The sequence below is a fragment of the Astyanax mexicanus genome, chromosome 2, assembly GCF_023375975.1.
Source record: "Astyanax mexicanus isolate ESR-SI-001 chromosome 2, AstMex3_surface, whole genome shotgun sequence".
Taxonomy (NCBI): Eukaryota; Metazoa; Chordata; class Actinopteri; order Characiformes; family Acestrorhamphidae; genus Astyanax; species Astyanax mexicanus.
The window spans coordinates 26,277,874-26,302,773 of NC_064409.1; the positions used below are offsets into that span (position 1 = coordinate 26,277,874).

Below are 24,900 nucleotides of genomic sequence, written 5' to 3' on the forward strand. Positions count from 1 at the left end.
GGATCCAGTGATATTTAGGAGGTAAATGTAAACAGAATAAAACGTACAGGGTTCTGAACATATTTATTTACCACAGAATGTGACAGAGGCCAGTTTTTGAAAAGCCCATTCAAATCCCGTATTGACTTGGACGGCTTAGACACGGAACCCAAAAGGAGCCCAAAATATAGGCATAAACAACATGGCCCCGACTACAAAATGACCACACGACTTCAGTGGTCTATTAGCCAATAGCATTCGTTGAGGTAGGTGACTCTGACCCCGCCCCCAAACCACCCCTTTCAAAACTCCAGCGCAAAAAACTCACTCAAGCAAAAACAGCAGCAGGTAATTTGCATGGCGCGTGAGGAGAACTATGAATTCGAGAGGAAAAAAAACACCAGAGAGGAGAAAAATTAAGCTCAAGAGTGATATTCTGTTCAGCGCTCACACAATTCTCTTTTTTTTTTGCTCACCAGTTTCACATTTGTGTTCACGAGAAGTTAATTTACATAACTTTAAAGCTCTAAGCCACGCCCCCTTTCGCTCTTCATTGTAAATTCACTGCCTTTGTCACACACACAAAAAAAACATATCCATATCCACTCATTTATGCTCACCTTCACTCACATACTCCAACACTTCATGCTGACGGAGTCTGTACTGATTTGGGACAAAGTAGAATAAACGCAAACCATTCAAACAAATCACATTTGTATGGACTATCCATATTTTGGGAATAACAGCAGCCTGTTTAAAGGATGGTTTAAGTATTTTAGTTAATTATTACTGTTTTTAGGTCATGAAGCCCCACAAACACTGTATTAAAAGCACATTTAAATTGACTTTAAATTAAATGCAAGACAGTTAAAATAAAAATCTGTTGAAATTTGTTAATCATAAAATTAAATTATGAAAAAAAGTAAATTATGTTTTTATGTTATGTTTTTTTAAGTATATATTTTTATAGATAAAAGCATTTTTTCTCGTTAATGTTGAACTTTAATGCTTTGTCCCCCCTTTCGCTTTATTTATGTTTGTAACCCACCCGTTTTCCTGTGAGCACCGCCCCTCCGGCGCTGTGATTGGCTGATAGTTGTAACTCGCAGCGGTACGCCAGCAGCGGAGGGGCGGAGCTTAACAGGAATACGAGTGTAAAAACAAAAAGAATCCGCCTGAAGGAGAGCAACTTTACTACAGCGCAGATGATCGCTTTATAAACACTGAATTTACAGATTAAACAGCTTTAATCCGGATTTTTCCTGTCCGAGGAGGAGTGTACTCCGCCCTGGGCTTTTTATAAGGGTTAATAATGATCAGGTTTAAAAGTTTATCTGCTGTTTTTGGGGCTGAGAGGGATTTAACTCGGCTCCTTCTGATTTAAATCCACTATTGTTATTAAACTAATGATTCCGGATCTGCAGCCACGCGGGTATGGAAAGAAATGCACTGTAAGTATCTGATTATTCTTTATATTAGTGATATAAAAGCTGATTTCTAGATGTTTTGCTCGGTAATTAGCACGGCAGCTAACCCATGCTAAAGCTGTATTATATAACTGAAGCCATCTGTGCAGAATCTCAGGAGTTCCTGTACTGATGTTTAGAAACGATTAGTTATTATAGTTATTAGTATTAGTTAATAATATGATTAGAAAGGGTGATAATATGGAGAATTTCCTTTTAGTATACAGTGTTTTGTTGATCTTATTGGCAGTGTGTGTGTTACTGTGTTTTTGGTGTAATTATTTGTGTATTTTAGAGTATATGTGTATTGTGTGTATATGTGTATTTGTAAGTATTTGTGTGGTTGCAGTGGTGTTTAAGGTCATTGACTGGGTGTTACTATGTGGTTTCAGGGCATTATTAATCTAAGATGTCAAATGGTTTCTGTGGTATCCCAGCCAGGAGGTTTAGATGGTATTGCCAAGGGGTTTCTGTGGTACTACACTGATCATATAGGATACTTTGTAGTCCTATAATTACAGACAAGAGATTTTAAACATCCCAGGGTCCTGTGAGCAGAGTTTTGTGCCCACTGATGAAAGACTAAAAGATGACCAACACAAACTGTGCAGATTCAGAGCTTCTGTCTCTGACACTACATCTACAAGGTGGAGCAGCTATAGGTAGGAATGTCTAATAGAGTGGACAGTGAGTGAAGAACACAGTGTTTAAAAACTCTAGCAGCAGTGAGTGATAAATACCGAGAAATACAGATAGATGTGTAGGTAGATATTTTGATGCTAAACTAAGGCAATACTTGGAGGCAAAGTCTAGCTGAGTATATATATATATATATATATATATATATATATATATATATATATATTTTTTTTTTTTATTTTTTTTTTTTTTTTTAGAGGGGGTGTATGTTTTTACTGTATGTAATACTTGTGTACAGTTTTGGGTCAGGGTGGTGTGGATCTTTTGTATATCATGATATGAAACATTACATTTAATACAGTGTAACAGTGAGGAAACCCTGCTGAAGTATAATACGGCAGTCAGCAGAGCTGCAGTGTGTGTTTAGAGTGTGTGTGGGTGAGTGAGAACATGCGATGGAGTGTGTGGGAGTGTGTATGGGTCACTCTCACTCTCAGTGTATTTTTCAGCAGTTCTCTGCCACACACACACACACTTAGTTGTTCAGGGTATGTAACTAAGTCCTTAAAGTGGTAGTTCAGTCCTAGGTGTGATAGTGGGTGCAGGTGAATTATGGGAGTTGTAGCGAGGTCTAATGGTGTGTGTAGATGAATGGGTGGGATCAGGGGCGGCTACCATAGATATCTTATACGTATACGTAAAATTTTTTTCATAGCAGCAAGAAATTAATCGTCTGACGAGGATGAGGTACATGAGACAGTTAGGTTGTCAGAGTCAATATTGCATTTTGCTATACAAAATAATCTATTTGATCAGGGCCCCCGAAAAAAAAAAAAAAAAAAAAAAAAACATTGCTTGGGGCCCCAGAACTTCCACCCCTGGGTGGGATGTTCCATTTGTGAAGTTGTGCTCCAGCCACACTGTCGCGGGTGTACTGAGAACGGACTATAGAAGGCTAATATTATCACCCTCAGTGGACAGTTCAGTTGGGGGTAATGAGCTCTGGCAGAAATCACATACACAGAATCACTTAACAGAAAGGAGAATACCCACCTGAGAATCTTTTTTACAGATTAGTTTGACCAAAATAACTGGGTTAATTAGGAGCAATTGAGCAAAATCAATCAGTTTATTAATATTTAATAATTAATTTAACAAAGAACAAAATCAAATGTTTCATCAATACAGACATCATTTTTAAAGCTTTTAAACTCAAGTTATACGCCTTTTAAACTGCAGTAATAAAGCCTTAAAACTACAGTGATAAATTGTCTGTACCCCATTTCTAAACCTTTTAAACTCCGGTTATGGATCTTTTTAGCCCCATTTATAAAGCTTTAAAATTTCAGTTGTGAATATTTTAAGCTCAATTTATAAAGCTTTTACATTTCAGTTATAAACCTTTTAAACTCCATTTATAAAGCATTTTAAACCACCATGTGCTACTTTGAAGAATCTTATTATGGTTTGTTTTGTTTACTAAATAATTCCATATGTTCCATATATACACCTCAGCTAAAAGAACCGACTTCACTAGCTGAATGTAATCCACTAGAAAAAAAATAGTAATGCTTCTGCAGGCAAAAATAGCTAGTGTTTTTTTGTAATTATATGAATATAATGTTTTGTTTATTAAAAATAGTTAATCTTATTAATCCTTACCAGCTAAAAAAGCTACAGATAATGCTAGCAAGCTTGCTTCCTTTGCTAACTAATTAAAAAAAGCAAACCCTCTTCAAGCTAAACAGATAATGCTGCCTAATTTGCTAACTGAATATAATTAATGCTAGCATATTATGCTAGCTGAAAAACCTAATGCCAGTAAAGAAAAAGTACAGGGTGGCATCACTAGCTAAGGCCACTAAACCCTGCTATCTGAAATGAAGAATAAAGACTAGCAGACTCTCTAGCTCACCTAAATGAAAACACTTCATACGATAAATGAATATAGCTGACCTTGCTTTCTGTATATAGCAGTATTATGCTTTTAATAGCTAATGCTAGCTAGCTCACCCTGCTGACTGAAATCCAAATCCTCTGTAAACTAAAATAATGAATGCTGAAACTGTACATAATTAATGCTATCTTATTTTTCCAACTGAATATAGCTAGAGTCAAAACAGTAATAGCAAAGATGAGTTAATCTGCTACCTGGAAAAAAATAAATCTACTGAACTCTGCCATCATAAATTAAAAATAAGCAGATTCTGCTAAATGAAAAAAAACTCTTGTAATAAAAAATACTAGGTTAGCTAAAAATATTTAGCTTACTACGGTGTATGCCAATTAAAAGTAGCTGACGTCTCATGTTGTATTTAGAAATATAATATTTGTAAAATTTAATAAAAATTGTTAATGCTAGTAATGCTAGCTGACTATAAATAGTTACTTTTGAAACAGATAAGAGCTTGCTTTGCTAACTAAAAGAATATCAGACCCTCTGTCAACTAACAAAGATAATGCTGCCTAATTATGTTAACTAAATATATTGCTGACAGAAAATAACCAAAACATGCTAACACTGCTAGCTAATGTGTGTTATCAGTAAACAGTTGCTTTTTTAATTATAATAGCCTTATTTTAAAGTGCTAATGGGTGGTTGACATAACGTGGTCTTTTATTGTCCAGTGTGTCAAATATATGTAAATTAGAATAAAAGAAAATGTAAAAAAACTGTGATGATATTGTTCAAAAAGTGCTGTTTTTTTAATGAATTTACAAAGCATTGATGTAGTTAACATTTAATCTTTTCAAAATTTTCAAGCAAACTAGAAAAAGCTCATATGGCGTGACTGTCCTAATCACATTTCACAAAGTTAGATTTTGAATAAAAACAAGCAAATTCATTTATTTTCTGTTTAATTAACTAAAACATTTTGTCCCCAAAATGAATATCATATGGTGTGACGCCATATTCGGATAATTGTTTGGAGACCTTTAGGGAGTGGGGGGTTCTCCTTCTTTCAGGAGGAAGAACAACACCTCAGAAGGACACTGAAAGTTACAGGGTGTGTTATCGCTCTTTATGCTTTTTGAAAAATCTAGTATATCTAGCACTCCTTCTTCAGTTCCATTTTGCATTGTCATAATGCACTGTCAAATGTGACAAATTTTACACAAAAATGCCCAAATGAAATTACTTTTTAGTCAATTTTACCTTTAACACTATATTGTCGTATTGTAGTTAGCTTAGTTTTATGATGCTAGCATAAAGCCACTTTGCTTAGAGTCATGTTAATAACATGAAACGTCATATGGTGTAACAATGTCATACAGTGTGACAGGGTTTTCTTGTCACACCATATGACTATTTTGTCACACTATATGATATGAACTGCATTTAAATACATAAATAATGCTCTTAGATCAGGGGTGTCAAACTCATTTTGGCCGAGGGCCACATTGGCATATTGGCTGTCCTCTGAGGGCCAGATGTAACTTATAAATGTAATAAAATGTAACCAGATGTAATATAAAATTAATGTAATTACTCCTTAATGTTAAATAACTCTCAATATATTATTTATTCAATCAAATATTACAGTTGCATGGAAAAAAATGTTTGCTTGTTGCTCTATTAACATAAATCCTTTTAATTTGTCATGTTATGAAATCCAAAAACTCCACCAATCAAGAACCAAACTATTCAAGTGAATAGAAATGACATAAAATACAAGTTATATTAACTTTGATCAAAACGTTTAATACTGAAATAAGGCTTAATAAATATAAAATCAAAAATTGTGAGCTGTTAAGAACATGTGACAGATTTAGCATTTCCTCAGATTTAGCAGTTCCTCATCCAACCACTAGTGGGAGCTGCAGCAGCACAAGCCTGCAGTCTTTACTGAGTCAGAGCTACAGCCCAGCCACGGGCTACAGGGCTCAGCTGAGCCAGTCTGGAGCGTTTTTACAGTTTTTAAAGTTCTTCTGTATAGGAAATAAAGGTTTTAACCGCACTAACCGGATAATACAGCTCTCTACAGTTCATCTTTCAGCCCAAGCAGCTAACAGCAGCAGGTTAGAACAGCCATCCCGGAGGCACTGCTCGGATTACATTATAAACAGGTCAGTTAGCGCGCTGCTAACCTCAGGATGTTTATAACTACGGAGTTTAGAACACACCACGGCTGCAAGGTTAGACTATAGAAGGCTCCTGAAGACTATTAAAGGCTATTGGAGGTTATTGAAAGGGTATTGGGGGCAGAAATCAGTACAGGCTGGTTAGATAAGTGATTCACCTCCTCGTCCTTTGCTGGGTCACAGTGATGTTTATTAACATCATTAAAACAGATTGTCAGGTATTGTCTTATAAATATTTACACATAACTTATATCTCTCCTAAAAAGCGTTTATTTTGGTCAGTAACACTCTTCGTAACACAAAAGGCATACCGGTCTTTCGCCTTGAAGCACAGCCGTCCGTCTGCATCAGCTTCTTTTTTTGTGGACATTATGGGATAAACATGTCTCAATTCCACCCGCGAAGTTACACCTTCCCTCCGGCAGGGTTTCCACATCAATGACTACACTGCCGTGTAGTGGCAGTAAGCCGTAACTTTGCGGGTAATACAATCGACAAGCATTGTGGGAAATGTAGTTTTTGGTCAAAGAACGCTTCTGACCTATTTATTATAGACACTAAGATTTTACAAGCTCTCGCGGGCCACATAAAAGGACGTGGCGGGCCACTTTTGGCCCGCGGGCCTTGTGTTTGACACATGTGTCTTAGATACATGGATTAGAGCTAATAGTTAAGTTTGTTAAATATGTCATCCTTTTAACACATTTTGATAGTATATTATTCACAAATGTAATATTAATTCAGCAACACTCACTCATTCATGCAGATTCACTCACTCAGACTCAGTTACTCCTGAACGCAAAAGGAAAAGTTCAATCTGACTCAGTTGTGGTTCACTGTAGCACATCTGAACATCCAGTTTCATCCCAAAACCAGGAAAGGCATATATGATAAATGCATGGTTCTTCTGTTTGTTTCTTTAAGTAGAAGCCAAATGTGTCATGTTTATTGGCACACTGTCTTTAACAATACATCAACAGCTTTCTGATCATCACAGTTTTGCTCATTATCTTTTTTTAAAAATAAATGATGCATTAAATACAAAAAAGTTCAATGATTTACTAAAGATTATTAGAATTCCTGTAGCTAACAATAGCTAAAAATAATGCAAAAGGTAACATATTTGCACATTGACTTTGACTAGGTCTGCCTAACAACAGAGCGATCTATATTCTGATTGGCTCAACGAGAGTACATTATAATATACAGCCGATGGATTGGCAAGTGTGAGAAATACCATGTGTGGCGTGGTACCTTGAGAACACTGGGTAAGAGCTGGTAAAATATAACCCAGTGATTTCCTTTTTTTAGTCAAATAATTTTTTAGTCAAATATGTCAACCACCCTTATTCAGTAGTGTTAAGCACTAACCATAAAGATAAACCCTGCCAGATTTGGACTAATATGATGGGGTTAACCTCACAACCTTCAGTGCTACCTGTGAAGTCTGAACCAATGGGAGAGCTGTGTGTAGAGTGTAGTTGAGCATTAGGTTGTGTGTTGAGTTGAGCTGTGAATTTAGTGTAGCGTTTGGTTGTGCATTGAGTTGCACTGAGGATGTTCTGGGTTTTACTTTGGTTCTGTCGTTAGCTGGTTTGGGTCTGTGATAAGACGGCATTGATATAAATCTTTGTTTTAATTAGCGGGTGCGACCTCTCCGTCCTCGGCTGACCTCGTTTAGTGTGTGTTCTCTGGAGACGGGTGGTCTGTCGTGTACTCAGCTTAAATTGTAGGTTTAAAGCAAGTCTTTAGTTCTGTGGTTGATTTTCTAAATTAAAACCCAACAGACACAAATATACAAAATGATTACAGCCCTAGCACTTAAAGCGGGAGTTCATTTTAGAGAGTTCTATAGCTTCCATTACTTGTTAGTCACATTAACCTTGTAGTTCCAGTGCTAATCTAAAATCTTCAAATGTGTCTTAGATAATAAATAACATTTGATAAAAAGAGTAGCTCTTTTTAGTGAACCATGTGTTTAGTGCATGAACTTCTCTCTTTCTAACTCTCTCTCTCTTTTCCTGTCTCTGTCATGCTCACTTTCTCACTCACTCTATGAAGTTCACACTGAGTTGCGTGAAGATACAGTGGCTTGCAAAAATGTTCATACCCCTTGAACTTTTCCATATTTTGTCATGTTACAACTTCAAACATTTAATGGAATTTAATGTGAAAGACCAACACAAAGTGGTATATAATTGTGAAGTGGAAAGAAAATGATTCAAAACAATTTTTACAAAGTAAAAACTGAAAAGTGTGGTGTGCAAAAGTATTAGCCTAAGCCCCCTTTTCTCTGAGTGCAACCAATTGCATTCAGAAGTTGCCTGATGACTGCTAATAGATATAAACACAAACACAGTCTGCTTAAACTAATGCCATACAAACAATATATGTTTGCATGGTTTTATTCCAAAAAAAAAAAAAAAACTAAAACAAATAAAGTACAACCATCCTGGGACTCTTTATATATAAATATATATAAGAATATTAAACAGACCCTTATAAAAAATTAAGTAACAACAAATTAAAGTAAAAGTTTTTTTTTTTTAACTCTGGACATAACACTTGCAGATTCTCTTTTCTGAATATATATTTAACAAAAAAGACGCATGTCCATATGATCAAAACACGCATGTCCATATGATCACAAATAGCACAGCACTCCAGACCTCTTGCTATAAATGTATTTTTTATTTAACTTTCAGACAAATTCAGAGCAAGGAACACCAGCATGTTTAGCGTGTGTGGCTCGAGGCAGGATCTCTCTGGGGTAACAATATTCATATTCAATATTCAGCTCGGAAAATAAGACTGGATGTGTGTGCTTTAAATAAGATCTCAGGTTAGTAGTATTGCCAGCTTTTGTTGCTACTGTTGTGAAATAAAATAAACATACCAGCTCATTCGCGTTGATAGGTTCTCCTCACTTATTTGGCTTAAAGCCTAATAAAAAACGCAACTTTAAAACACAGCCCATCCCAGACTAGACTACTCTAAACGTTCTCTAAAACTGTTTAGTTTTGAGAAAGTTATTTTAGCCCCGAATACGTTTGCAAGCTAACATTTCTCCACACACACGTTTGCATGTGTGCGCGCGTGCATGCGTCCGTCCGTCCATCCCTCCCTGCTGCATAAACTCTGCGTGCACTCAGTTCCTAACTGAAAGATGTCGCTGTCTGACAGTCGCTCTCATGTAAACATATCCATGCAGATTTTACCGATGGCTGCAAAAATTATTGTGATTAAATTAATTATCGTACGATAAGTCGATAACATAGTTATCGCGACAGGCCTAACTATACCTTATAAAATATCAATAAAGTAAAATAAAAATGCTGAAAGAAGAATATATAAATAAATATATAAGTACAAAACTATATAAAGTGTGAAAGTAACCAACCAATAGGGTTGGAGACTCACCTCCAACAGTTCAACATTACGACAGCAGATGATCACCTTCATAGTTACATGTCCTGGGTTACAACATCTGATGGTCACAAACAGCATAAGCCCCACCTTTGGTTTTGCCACTCTGTTTGGGGTCCCTGTCCGCTCTCATATTGGTGAATAGCATCGGGAATGTTGCTGGTCAGCCACGTTTTTGTGAAGTATGAATGCTAAAATGCACTCCCAATACAGCCGCTGATTACGAACCAGCGCCACCAGTTTGTCCGTCTTGTTGGTTAGAGTGTTCACGTTCCCCATCACCACAAAAGGAACAGATGGTTTAAACCCCCAGCGTTTAAACTTCCAACCTCCAACTTGTGTGTAATCTAATCTCGGTACAGCTGCTCCATGAGGGCCTCATAGGTTGGTTAACAGAATATTACAGAGAGGTCAGTAATAAGGTTGTGAAGAAGTTTAAAGCAGGCTTAGGCTATAAAAAGATTTTGCAGGCTTTGAACAAAGCCCTTTTTAATCCATTATCTGGAAATGGAAAGAGTGTGGCAGAACTGTAAACCTACCAAGACAAGTCGTCCACCTAAACTTACAGGCCGAACAAGGAGAGCACTGATCAGAGAAACTAAGAGCCCCATGGTGACTCTGGACGAAAGGCAGAGATCCACAGCTCAGGTAGGGGAATCTGCCCACCGGACATCTATTAGTTGTGCACTGAACAAATGTATTTATGGAAAAGTGGCAGAAAGAAAGCCATTGTCAAAAGAAAAGCATAAAAAGTCCTGTTTTCAGCTAACATGTGGAACAAGGTGCTTTGTTCAAATGAGACCAAAACTGAACTTTTTTGCAAAAAAATGCAAAACGCTATGTGTGTCGGAGAAAATAACACTGCACATCACTCTGAACACACCATCCCCACTGTCAAACTTGGTGTTGGCAGCATCATGCTCTGGGGCTGCTTTTCTTCAGCAGCGACGGGGTTGTTGGTCAGAGTTGATGAAAAGGTGGTTCCACAAAGTATTGACTCAGGGGGGCTGAATACTTTTGCACACCACACTTTTCAGTTTTTATTTGTAAAATCGTTTTTAAATCATTCATAAAATTCTTTCCACTTCATAAATGTATACCACTTTGAGCCCAGCTTTGTGTTGTGTTGTGTGTGAGTCGGACTGAATTGTGTGTATGTGTAGGAGTTGCACATAGAGTCCTGTTGAGTATTGGGTACTGTGTAGAGTGTAGTGCATTGAGTTGTGTGAAGAGTAGAGTTAAACATTGAGTTGTGAGTTGAGTTATGCTGAAAACTGTGTTGTAAGTTAAGAACTGAGTTGTGCATAGAGTTGAGCGTTGAGATGTGTGTAAAGCTGAGCAGAACATTAAGTTGCACATAGAGTTGAGCATTTTTTTATGCCTAGAGTTGTGATAAATTCTTAATGTGTGTATAGTTATGTGCACCAGAAGCTATAGAAGGAGCTATGAAACTAATCTAGGTAACAAGAAATAGAAGCTTTATACCCTACCAACTACCACTCTCCTGCGTTTGAGACAGCCCTGTTTCAGTCTGTAGAACTTGGGTCAGGGTTCTGATACATCAGGACATCCTTGAGAGTTTGCTCCAAACCGATCTGCAGCACTGCTTTGCTGTCTTTCTTTAAAGCCCTGTTGCCACGACAACATTTACTAAACATTTGGAATGCAACATTTGCAGGAAACCTTTGCTCAGCTTTAGCAGTGGAGTTTCAGAGATTGGAGTTTCAAATCTTTGTACTAACGTATAAACTCTCACACAGATCATCACCGTCAAACAGAATCCTCATAACTCCATAGAAGAAAATTGGAGAAGGACATAACTTCCTTCATTAATTCATTATGGATTATAAAGTATTCACTGTTCATTTTTTTCATATTCACAATACATTTCTCATGAATTGTTTTGTTTTTTACTGTGAATTATTCAGTATCCATTCTCAATTCTTCAATATGTACCATACAGTGAGGAAAATAATTATTTGATCCTTGCTGATCTTGTCAGTTGCTCTTACCCACTGACAAAGACATTAACAGTCTTTAATTTTAAGGGTAGATTAATTTTAATAGTGAGAGATAGAATATCAAAAATAAAATCCAGAAAATCACATTGTATAAATTGTATACATTTTTTTTTTTGCATTTTGCAAAGAGAAATAAGTACTTGATCCCCAACCAACCAATAAGAATTCTGGCTCCTACAGACCAGTTAGACCATACCTGTCAAGTTTTGGATTTAAAAATAAAGGAAATATATATATTAATTTATGTTTCTTTGTGTCTTACAGAGTTGACTTTTTTTTTTATGTTAAACCTGGGAGATTGTATTTTCACAGCAACAAAAGGCCAACATCTGGGACAACTAAAATATATAAATATATTTTGAAAAAATCTAAATTTTATTTTTAGAAATTAAAAACCCATTGTGTCCCTTGTCTCAAGAATAGTTGTCCCAGGTGTTGGCAAACATTGGCACACTATTGACGCTATTGGCACACTGACCTTCCTCCGCGCTCCTCAAAACCAGCAAGCTGATTGGCTGTTTCTCCTGAAAGGCGGGACTTTCTTCTTGAACCGGCACACCGATTGGTTAAGAAACACACAGCGGTCAGTCGCCTCAATAAAAAAGTTTTTTAATTTTTAGTATAATACGGGAAAATACTAATAGGGGAGGACGGCGGGAAAGAGGAGTAAAATACGGTAGTTTCCCGGCCAAAACGGGAGAGTTGACAGGTATGAGTTAGACACTCCTAATCACCTGTATAAAAAAAATCCTGTCCACAGACTTAATGTAACGAAGAGGAGGAGGCTTTTTTATTATCCATATTTAAACTAACAAAGAAAAGAACACTAGGGAGTATATAAAGAAAAGGTAACTAAAACAAAACACTATGAAACAGAGGATAAACTAAAATACTGAACCAAACAAGCAAACTAAGCAAACAAAGAAACTAAATAAAGCAAACCTGAAACACTGAGGACAAACACAGCAGGTCTGTGGCTAAACAAAACAGATAAACACGATCTGGACAGAGTAACATGACAAGTTTAGACAAAAAGCGCGACAAACAAGAAAGGAGCACATGGGGTATTTATACACAGGCACACACTAGGGACACCTGTGGAGGTAATGAGGGGGCGGAGTTACAAATGACTGATGACAGGGTGGGGCTAGGGCGGAGACAGGACCAAAACACAACAATAGCACATGGCTGGGAACACATGACAGGTAAACAGAGGGGCAGGAGCACAAGAGACCAAATGAGGGAGAAACACAAAACAGACATGGGCTAAACTGTGACACTTAATCAGTTAGAATCTAACCTCTACAACATGGGCAAGACCAACAAGCTTTGTAATGATGTCAGGGACAAGATCATAAGCTGGAATGGGCTACAGAAACATAAGTAAGATGCTGGGTGAGGAGACAACTGTTGGTGCAATAGTAAGAAAATTGAATAAATACAAAATCAACATCGATCTGGGGCTCAATGCAAATTCTCACCTCGTGGGGTGTCCTTGATCATGAGGAAGGTGAGAGATCAGCCATAAACTACACGGGGGTGGGGGGGGGGGGTCTCATTAATGATCTCAAGGTAGCTGGAACCACGGTCACAGAGAAAACCATTGGTAACACATTATGCCATAATGGATTAAAATCCTACAGTGTCCAGAAGGTCCCCCTGCTCAAGAAGGCACATGTGCAGGCTCATCTGAAGGTTGCCCATGAACACCTGGAAGATTCTGAGAGTGATTGGGAAAGGTGCTGTGATTAAATGAGACAAAAATTGAGCCTTAACTGTACTTGCCGCGTTTTTAGGAAGAAAAATGCTGACTGTCACCCAAGGAACACCTGTTAAAGAAGGGAACGTTGTATAAGGACACAGGACTACTTTACCACATTAATGGGAAAATAGATGGAGTCATCTACCGTAAAATCCTGAGTGACAACCTCCGTCTCTCCGCTAGGACGTCACAAATGGGTCGTGTCTGAGTCTTCCAGCATGACAATGACCCAAAACATAGAGACAAGGCAACAAATTAGTGGCTCAAAAAGAAGCACATTAAGGTCATGGAGGGGCCAAGTCAGTCTCCAAACCTTAATCCCATAATAAATTAATGGAGGGAGCTGATTCTCCGAGTTGCCAAGCAACAGCTTCAAAATCTTAATGATTTAAAGATGATCTGCAAAGATAAGTGGATGAAAATTCCTCCTGATATGTGCACAAACCTCATCATCAACTACAAGAAATGTCTTATTGCTGACAACAAGAATTTTGCCACAAGGTATTAAGTCTTGTTTGCCAGAGAGATCAAATACTTTTTTCTCTCTGCAAAATGCAAATACATTTATATAATTTATTTAATGTGATTTTCTGGATTTAATTTTTTATATTCTATCTGTCACTGTTAAAATTAACCTACCCTTGTCAGTGGGCAAATTTACAAAATCAGCAAGGAATCAAATAATTATTTCCTTTACAGTAAACTGTTTATAATTTAATATCCTGGTTATGGTTTATGTAATATACAGTATAATGTATTTATTAGCAAATTATTATGTATCCAGGTTATAGCAATTATTGATACCTGATTATTTCTGCCTCTCTGCAGTTCACATACAGCTTCTCTGCCTCCACTGTAACACACACACAGGTTGTAATGATGGTGAGATGTAAAGGTGGTGTGTGTTGGTGAGCGGCGTGGCAGCGTTGATGGCTGGATTTAGGTAAGCACTCTCTGCTGGCCAGCAGGAGAACTACACTGATAATACATCTTATTCTCACTGTAGCACTGAACAGTGATTAATGTCTGCTACTGTACACGTACTAGGCTAACAGCAGGTGTGGCCAGTTAAAGAAAACAAGCAGAGCAGACTAGAATGTTCAGTGTCTTTTGGAAAGTAGAACATCAAACATTATTAATATATATATATATATATATATATATATTCTTTTCTCTTCAGGAGTGCTGTGGTGTACTGAAGGATCATGGGTATCTGTATTAGTTGTCCACAGAAAGAAAACATCGCAGACAACCATCACAGCAAATTTAAGGCAGGTCCACCAATAGTATGTCACACATTTATGTACAACTCATGCTAGACTGGAGGGGGTGCTGTGACAGTCACAAAGCATGTGGTAAAATCCCTACAGACACCTATGTTTCCATACAATTATTCCATACAATGTTCACAAACAACAGAGCAAATCCATGATTAAAGTTATGATTTCTAGGCCATTCTAGCGATATCTTATACCATACTGGTGACAAAAATCTCCTGTTTTCAGCTTGAAGTTTGGAAATAAATCATGTTTTAAGCTCACCTGCTGCAAAGCAGAGGGGCTGATTAGAAAGCTGTAATGTTCAGCTGCTCTGTTGTATTAGGTGATTAGGTAGGAGGTCTGTGAAACTTGTCACATGATATCCGGGCGTCATTTGATTGGCTGGTTGTTTGTTCCATTGATGACTGCATTGATTGCCCGCGCTGTGGCATGTCAAATTTGAGCAGATCTAAATTTATTTTACTTACATTTTTGCTTTTGAATTTATTTACATTGAACAAAAAATGAAAATGAAAATTGTATTTTGAAAAATGCAACAGTTTAATTCAGAGGCCAAAATGTATTAATTCAATGCAAAATAATTTAGTGCTAGAAATTCAAATGCTTTTAAATTTCAAAATCTGGTAAGACTGTTTACTTCCACAGCTCCTCAGATATTTTGTTGATTAAAGTAATTTATGAATGCAGGCTGGACATGTAAAAACACACATTACATCAAATGTTTATTATTTATATGGTTTTATTATAATATACTCAACATGGAACAGAGTGCCACAAAATAAATAATTGAAAAAAAAAATCTAAATTAGAAAAAAGGTCCAGTCTCTGATCTGTGTAAAGTACTGTTTCTGTGTACATAAAATTATTTTGTAAATCTTCTGTATCTCCTTTTCTCCCTATGTTATGTGTATTTGTAACTCGTCCCCTCCGAGTCAGTGAAGACTTACAGATGCCTCCACACATGACCAATCAAATGTGGCTTTAACAGGGAAAACCAATCACCTGTTGTTCCCTTTAAAGAGCCAATTCTTGGAGCCGGACTGCTCATGACCACCCCATTACTACAAGAAAATAGTTAGTTAGTTAGTTAGTTAGATAGGTAGATATAACAGGCAGCCACTCGCGTCGGCGCCGGAAGCATGAGGGTCCTGCCTTCCAGACCAGCACATTTATGCAGTGTGAAGTCGCTTTTACACCGCACACAAAACACACTGTTTTTAATGTAATGTGTGGTGCAGATATCTGTGCAGTAAAGAGAGTTGGGTGTATGTAAGCGGCGCACGCTGCACATACCAAGTTCAGTGTGGACCCAGCATAGCATAGAGCAGCAGCAGAGATGCATTGGTTAATAGCTATAGTAATTATCTGGATAATATTTCAGGTTAAACTGCACCTGAACAGCCATTCAGCTCATACCTGAGGAGTAAATTTGATAGTCAGATCGGATCATGGTCAGATCACATTCTTACCACAATCAGAACTGCTCAAGAGTTGGTTTGGGACTGGGCTGAGGCCACATCCTCTCGTGGGTCTCAGTGCGGTTGTTTTGGTCTGCATTTAAGTGTGATTGTTATTTTCACACCTGCTCAAAAATCTGCTCAAATCCCACCCAAATCGAGTCTGATTCAACCAGAGTAAATAGTGCTAGTATGAAAACACCTTATGCTACAGTAACAGTGAGAAACTACCATTATCATGTTTGGAAGTGGTATTTAAGTCTGTCTACCTCTTATTCTGAGTGTACAGAAAATATCCATAATCCATTTTGCTCAGTGTATTCTTCACTTTCCTCTTTCCAGACAGTCCCAGGAGTTTAACCAATAGTCTTTTCTCATTTCTTCTATCCAGAAAATAGCTTCCTTTAATGTTTGAACATGATGTGTGTGTATGTAGGTGATTAACGTGGATGATGATGGTAATGAGTTAGGCTCGGGCGTGATGGAGCTGACAGGGGCAGAGCTTATCTTGCACACTCGGAAACGGGATGCGGTGAATTGGCCATACCTCTGCCTCCGTCGCTATGGGTATGACTCCAACCTCTTCTCTTTTGAGAGTGGGCGGCGCTGCCAGACCGGACAGGGTAAGGGTTTGTCTTGTTTATTGATACAGTATATGTAATTCACCAACGGGTGGGAGTAAATGGCTGGATTCTGAAAGCCTAAAGTACTATGGACTGAATGGGCGGAGCTAAATTGATGTGAATTGAATGGGTGAGGCTAAAGTGTTGGGGAATAAAGGTGCAGGGATAAAGTACTGTAGACTGAACTTAATTTAAGGCTGATTTGGTGGAGCTAAACTGCTGTAGACTGAGTTGTCGGGGCTAAAACTAAATGTATATGTGTGTGTTGCAGGAATCTTTGCGTTTAAGTGTGTGAGAGCTGAGGAAATCTTCAACATGCTGCAGGAGATCATGCACAACAACAGCATCAGTGTGGTGGAGGAACCTGTACTGGAGCCAGAATTCCCCAGAATTCCCCACAGCCATACCAGTGAGAAACAGTCACACACACACACACACCTACAGTATCCATGTATGCACCTAAAGGCCTGTGCTTCTGATTGGCTGAAGATGCACTGATCTCAGTGGATCTGTTTACACCTGGTATTATCCTGGTTCCAGGGTGATGTGATCATAAGTGTGCAGTATAAAGTACAGGTGTGAGTGGGATACAGTGCTCCTTGAGAAGCATCATAATCGCATTACTCAAACCCATCACGTTTAGAGGAGCTTAGAGACGCATATGACCACATTATTATTGTAGCTTCTCGACAGTATGTACAAACTGGAGCCATTCAGCCAACTGTGTTCAGTTGGGCTAGGTGATTGCAATCATGTCACTTTCTGATGGGCTTCTCATGGGAAAATGAGAGCATGTGCAGACCCCAGCATGACGCCAATCTCCAGCATGCCATTCAAACAACCATACTGTTTACAGTAGCTGCACAAAAAGTGTTGAATGGAACATCAAGAAAATCACTTATACATTTACCACTGATAATCACCACTGATTTCCTCGATTCGATTTGATTCTGACTCGCAAGTTCCGATTCACAGTTCAATTTAATATCGATCCATTTAGGTAATTATCCATTATTACAATATAAGTGTTTATATTATGAAGACTTAACACAACAGCTACATTCTTTTTTTTCATCATTTAATGTATTTAATTGCGACACCGTGCTTTACATCTCTATACAAGTTGAATTGGCCACTATACTCAAATGTTTACGTGTTGGTAATACATAACATTGTTTCAGAACTTTCATGAGGCTTCGAAAGCCATGCATCAGTTGCATAAAACAAAACAAAACACGCTTTATACATTTCTTATTCATTTGAAAATAAAAGTGTAAAATCTACTCATACTAACTAGTTCAGAAGTGATACTACAATAAGCATAGTGACAATAAAAAGACAATAAGCCAAATGAATAGTATTAAGAGAGAAAACTTTATTAAATTCTAAGGAAAACCTCTTTATAAAAGGAGCTAACGCTGCCTCCAGGCGGTCTGTGCAGAGTTCATCTCCCCTAATATAAGAGACTCTTTACCGGCCCGGTAATCGGGTTCATACCTGGGGATAAAATAATTTAAATTAGTAACAGCGCTTCATGGAGAACACAATCGTAATTCCACTATTAATACATTCAATTTATTCCGGCTAACAGTTCAACCTTTTACATTGTACGTTGCCTATCGCTGCTAGCATGCCAGCAAGGCTTAGCTTAGCATGCTACCGGTGGCTAGCTTAGCGCTCCAGCCGTGTTTGGTACTCGGAAATCCAGCTAACGTGTTTAGCTTACCCGGTGAATCAGCTAACCAGCTAAGCAAACGATAGCTTCACTCATTCTGGCCTTACTTTAAATTAAGTATGGATGAAAACAACACTGGAAAACAATTTTAAACAGTCCAAATGTACAAGTTTGATAAACACAGGTAGCTCCTGGGCGCTGTCACTTGTGCTCCAGCCAACTGATCACCCCAGCCAGAGGTTAAAAAGAGGAAAAAGGATGGTCTTGCAAGATGTAAGCCAATAAAAATGTACGCGTATACGGAGAAAATGGGCTAATTCTAAGGATTGATATCGGATAATTCAAATGAAGATAGATTTAAATCTAAAAATCGATTTTTTTAAATACGTCCCTCACATTTACTGGAGTATAATATTATTATATTTATTTACTTTTTTATATAATAATTTTACATGATAATATAAGCTTATCATTCTTCTCATTGTTTGGAGAATTCTTTATGCATTGTTCGTTGTTGAACCAGGCATTGATTCTTCTCTTTTACATTACAGTCTATCAATAATAATAATAATAATAAAATTAAGACAAAAAAGAAGAAGAAAAACTTAAACTTCAGCACTGTGGTGAAAAATTGTTAATTCTTAGCTATGAAGAGATTGTTAAACTTTTGGATCAAATTACAGAAAGTCCTTTTACTGAAGAAGAGAACGTAGGTCATGTCATTATGAAAAAGACCTGGAAGGCACCTTTATTATTGGTTCAAAAATACATTGAAGTGAATACCAGTCAATAGACAGCTTTGCTCAAATGGTCCTCTTATGCTTCAGCAAGCAAAAGCTTAGGGCCTGGTCTCAATACATCCCAGACAGCAAAGCCTTGCCCATATTAACTGCACGGGTTAGCTGAGCACACTACAGTAATAACAACAGCAAAGCTCTGCCCACATGAACTGTCACCACCTGTACTGGAAAAAGCATAATAACCAAGATAATAACCACACCATCCACACTGTCTGCATGGGTGAGGATGCTACAATATTAAGCTAAAAGATAAAGGTGAGACCTGTGGCTGGAGAACAAGTCAAACTAGCTGCTCATCTGGATTTGGGCTGAGAACTCCCAACCTTAAGACTTGTACCTCACCCAGCCCGGCCTCCAGCAGCAATGATGTAAAAAATCCCATTACAAGCTCCACAAGAGATGCATTTAAAATAGCAGTTGTTCAGTGTGCGTGTTGTTTTTGTTGTTGTTAGCTCCTCTATACTCTGTGCCAGTTACAGCCAATGGGGTCGGCCGTTTCTCTTCTGTCAGCGATGCCTCCTCACAGCCGTGCAGTAGGTTACCATCTGTGGAGTCAACGCACCCACTGCTAATGAATGACGAAATGGTAAACGCGTGGGCACACACACAAATGCACACAATAATGTAACACATATTGTTATGTACTGTGTGTTGTACTAATAAAGGATGTTAATAATTAACAGATTGTCTGATTGACAGGTCCACACATACATTAACACACCCGGTCTGCAGGAGGAGTATCACTCTCAAAGCAGTGGCCACGCCCCTTTGGATCTCTTGCTATCCAATTCAGAGAGTGTAGGCTCCGCCTCTCTTAATGAATCGGAAGTGGTGTGGATGATGATGGAGCCAGAGAGCGTGAAGTTTGTTCTGGCACCAACTCCAGTGCAAAGACAGATGATGCTGAAAGAGAAACAGCGTGAACACAAGCAAGAACCTCCAGCACCGGAACAAACTACAGTAACCACCACGCAGTCCATTGCATCTGCCAAAGACTGCACAAATATGACTCTCGACCCCGACACCGGCTACGATAGTGATGAGCGCAAGGAGGCACCACTGGAACTAAAGAACGGCCTGATCTTCAGACGTCCTCGACCCTCAAACACACTCAGCCCCATTAGCCCTGCCTCCGACACTTACAATGGGCAGCATCGCACTGCAGCACTTCTCAACTACGAGAACCTTCCAGCACTCATGCCCGTGTGGGAACTTCGCAAGCCTCCTGCTGAAGTAGAAATGGGGACAGAGCATAAGAACCCCACTCAGAACAGATTTGACCTCAGTGATCCCCAGCACAACTACATCAACACGGAAAACGCTGAGGTTCCCAGCAGCACGCACAAACTAGGAGAAACAAATGTTTTCAGCTTTGACCTGCAGAGGGTCCCAGCGGCAGATACGTTCCAACAGCTGAACTACATTGAGGTGGAGATGGACAAAGTGTCTGACTCCAGCGGCCCCCAGACACCAAGCACCCCGCCAACGCCACTTCCCGAAACCCCTACCCACCGGACAGAGTTTTACGCCGTTATTGACATCGAGCGCACTGCCGCCATGTCCAGCCTGCAGAGGGCACAGCCCCGGGATGACGGGACAGCAAGGAAAACGCGACACAACAGCACTGACCTGCCCGTGTGAGCCAAAACGCAAAACACGCCCACCACCTGCCTGAACAGCACACAGGTACACCTGTACAGGTTTTCAGAGGAACTGTCGCCACCCATTTACTAAAGGACTAATTCTGTTGGTTTCCTGAGGTAAACCTGTTAGCTGTGGTTACCCTGAGGAAAAACTGTTAAATATTGTCACCCTGAGATGAACCTTTTAGCTTTGGTTACCCTAAGATAAACCTGTTAGCTTTAGTTACCTTGAGGTAAAACTGTTTGCTATGGTTACCCTGAGGCGGGGGTTGGAGGTTGTTACAGTGTTTATAAATCCCGTATAAAGATGTTGAAAAGGCTGTACCAAAACAGGTTCGGACCAAAAACATTACACTATTTAATTTTTTTTTGAAAACTTCAAAATAGTTACCAAAACAGGCAACTGTTTTATTTTAAGTTCAATCAAATCTCAATATTTAAGCAGCTATTGAGCCTTATTTTATATTTAAACAACAAATGTTAGTGTAACATTCAACACCAATTATTTGTGTATGTATGTGTGTCTCTGAGTGAATGCATGTTTTGCTACCTTTGTGACTACCAGATGTCCTCACAAGCACTGTCATAAATTGTCAGTTTGAAATGGTCCTCACTTCTTTGAAGGCTTTTTTTTAACAAAAGATTGTACTTTAATTAGAAAATATAAAAAAGTGAAATTATTTATATGTGGTCACTGAGGTTTGGGTTAAGCTAAAGTGTAGTATAAATCAAAGGGCATCTCAAAAATAGCAAAACCAACGTGTGTATGTATGCCATTTTTCATTTTTTGCCAAGCAAAGCAAAAACAATCTGTATTAAAGTAATGTATATAAATAGATACTATATTGCAAGTACAAAGTATAAACTATTCTTACCACCTGGTATATCAAAGCAATCGCCTACTACTACCCTATTGACAACACGGGAATCCATGAGAGGTAGCATAGTAAAAATGGTAACATACAGTCCGTTGATTGTATCAAGTAGATTGTACACATTGTTTACAGACTTTTTTAATGTTTAAAATAAACTTTTGCAGCTGACAGAATGTTTTATATTAACACATTTAAACACACAATAAAGAACACGGTGCCTTATAGACTCTTATACAGTATTGTGCAAATGTTTTAGGCACCTGTGGGATTTTTTAGCAAAGAAAAAGCTGTAAAGTAAGTGTTTATTAGCTCAGTAAAACACAAGTAAAACACTATCATTAAATACAAACAACAATTAAAAAAAAAAGCAGTGCTTTAATATAACTGGTTTCCTTAATCTCCTAATCTCTCCTCATCTGAGTTTAATAGGGTTATTTCTAGTTCTCATTATATCAACACCTGGTTTGGTAAATTTGGTAAACAGGTGGGCTGCTGACAGAACTGAACATATACACATGCTGGCTGATGGCATCCAGGAGAAATATGGAACTACACTTTGTTTTTCAGCTCGGCTCACAGGATATAACATACTTAGTTAAAATGAGAAATATTTGTTACGTTTTACTGTATTAATATTTATTTGCATCTGGTCAGATCATATGTGGTCCTTTTTTCAGGTAAAAACACTTGTATTGCTGAGATAAATAGATCCGTGTAATTTGCTTTGGTGCCTAAAACTTTTGCACAGTCCTGTATGTAAATGAGGGCTATTCTGATTGGCTGTTCAGGTTGTCCAGGATCCAACACTTTGTATAATGTTTGTGTGAGTGAGACTGAATGTGTGAGATAAAAGAAAATATTGTTAAACTTTATTTAGTTTAAAGACACTCAGACCTTTTTTGAATGCTCCTAGGATACCACAGCAACCACCTTCTAGTTATGCTGTGCAATTCCCTAATAGCAGCCTTGGAATCATCTGGCAATCATTAATAAACCAAAGAAAAAGAATAAAACCTTAAGTTATGAGCATTCCACTTGTCAACTTATATACCACAGCAACCACATAGAGGTACTATATCAACCACATAGAGGTACTATATGAACCATATAGAGGTACTACATCATGTACCTTACAAACCGACATAAGCACCACCCTAGGAACTAGAAACCCCAGTACCACAGCAACACCCTAGCAACCTTTCCCAATATCACAGGAGCAGCATAGCAACCATCTAGTAACCACCTCCAGTATCCCAGTGAAACCCTAGCAACACCTCCAGTACTGCAGCAACAGCCTGCAACCACCACTAGTACCACAGCAACACCCTAGCAATTACCACCAGTACCACTGACTCTCTAGCATATGAACTGCTTATAGACACTCTAAAATAACACAAAATACCTCAGCAACCACCCAGAGGTACTAAAGTAAACACCAATAACTATACAGTATATATAATGTATATGTGTCTGTGTTGGTTTTGTGACATCAAAAACAAGATTCATTCACAATCAGTAATTTCCATATGTGTACTGTCTGGGCGGGCAATAAATGCTTCACTTTTGACCAGAGTTTATGTAAAACATCACACTCCGTTTTCATTTTCAGTTCATGTTTCAGTTCTCAGTGATATCAGACCTTTAAATCAGTTCCTTGTTGGACTGTGCACTGTCCTGATATTCTGTACCGATACTTACACTTTTTATATCAGTTTAATTGACGTTGGAAGTGTATTTTAAAGGTGGAAGATATTATGGGATGTAAACAGAATGTTTGTATTTTATTAAAACAATAAACCGTGTGTATTTTCTGATGTGTGGAGTTTCACTACAAACATGCACTTACTGGAAACTACCTTGTGCTTGAGGGGTGAGCAGTTCACCACCAGAGGGCAGCAAATGCCCATTCAAACACAGAGTGGCATCATGGGCTCACCAAACAACTCTCAAATGATCTAAAAACAAAGATTGTTCAACATAGTTGTTCAGGGGAAGGATGGAAAAGTTGTCTCAGAGATTTAACCTGTCAGTTTCCACTGTGAGGAACACAGTAAGCAAATGGAAGACCACAGGGACAGTTCTTGTTAAGCCCAGAAGTGGCAGGCCAAGAAAAATATCAGAAAGGCAGAGAAGAAGAATGGTGAGAACAGTCAAGGACAATCCACAGACCACCTCCAAAAGAGCTGCAGCATCATCTTGCTGCAGATGGTGTCATGGTGTGCATCGGTCAACAATACAGCACACTTTGCACAAGGAGAAGCTGTATGGGAGAGTGATGCAACAGAAGCCATTTCTGCAAGCACGCCACAAACAGAGTCGCCTGAGGTGTGTTTTTGCATTTTAATCCTGAAATATTACTGTGTCCATCAGTTATTAGATATCTCACTCTGAAATGGCTGTTGCAAACACCCAAATATTTAGAACTAAAATTTATTAAGATTAATAGGGGTGCCCAAACTTTTTCATATGAATAACTCCCCCCACAAAACAATTAGTACTGAAGCTATGCGGCTAATGATGTTAACACGTAATACAAGCTAGTTGATTTATCAGTGTATACCCTATTATTTCATTAAAGAAGAAGCCCAGTGGACTTACAAGCTGTCACTGTGATCTGATGATTGATGGTTTGGATCACATTCCATGCTGCTTCTGCGTCAGCAGCCGGAGTCAGAGAAAGAGATTACAGTAGGTCACTATGTTTCTTTCTGGGTTGGTACAGTTGGTGGTTCCCTCCCCCTCCATTACTCTCATTGTGATTCTGGTCAGTACAGGCTGTTGAGCTGGAGAGCCATAGAAATTGGCGCTTTCCTCCACGAGCTGAAATAGAGGTGGAGTGTGATTTCCTTTGTACTGTATCTAAGGAGGTGTGTGCTGGTCCTCACTCTTTTCTGGAGCACCACAGTGATGGGGAGGGCTAAGAAGAAGATGGGGTAATTGACCTTCCAAACTGGGGATACTATGTGTTAAAATAATTAATAATAAAATAAATAAACAGCAAGCCCCAAAAAATGGACAGTAGGTGGCGCCAGTGGTCACTGCTGTAAATGAGTGTATGTTCAGACGCACACAAACACACTCCAGCTCTTTCAACTCCAACCCAACTGATCCTGAGGAAACAAGGAGAGGCATGTTGTATCCAAGCAACAGGACGGTTGCCAGGTGACAGAC

General features: G+C 38.5%; 1 protein-coding gene across 2 annotated transcripts; it reads left to right on the plus strand.

The window, feature by feature from the left end:
- Positions 1–958: 958 nt before the first annotated feature.
- frs2a (fibroblast growth factor receptor substrate 2a) lies at positions 959–23,543 on the plus strand. Of its 2 annotated transcripts, XM_007241429.4 has the most exons (7): positions 959–1,430; positions 14,205–14,319; positions 14,557–14,647; positions 16,550–16,736; positions 17,008–17,145; positions 19,664–19,797; positions 19,911–23,543. In XM_007241429.4, the coding sequence occupies exons 3-7, from the start codon at positions 14,582–14,584 to the stop codon at positions 20,850–20,852; spliced, it is 1,467 nt and encodes a 488-aa protein (XP_007241491.3). In that variant the 5' UTR covers positions 959–1,430; positions 14,205–14,319; positions 14,557–14,581; the 3' UTR covers positions 20,853–23,543. The 2 variants fall into 2 exon arrangements, with proteins under 2 accessions (XP_007241491.3, XP_022530012.2); XM_022674291.2 differs by lacking the exon at positions 14,557–14,647.
- Positions 23,544–24,900: the final 1,357 nt, after the last annotated feature.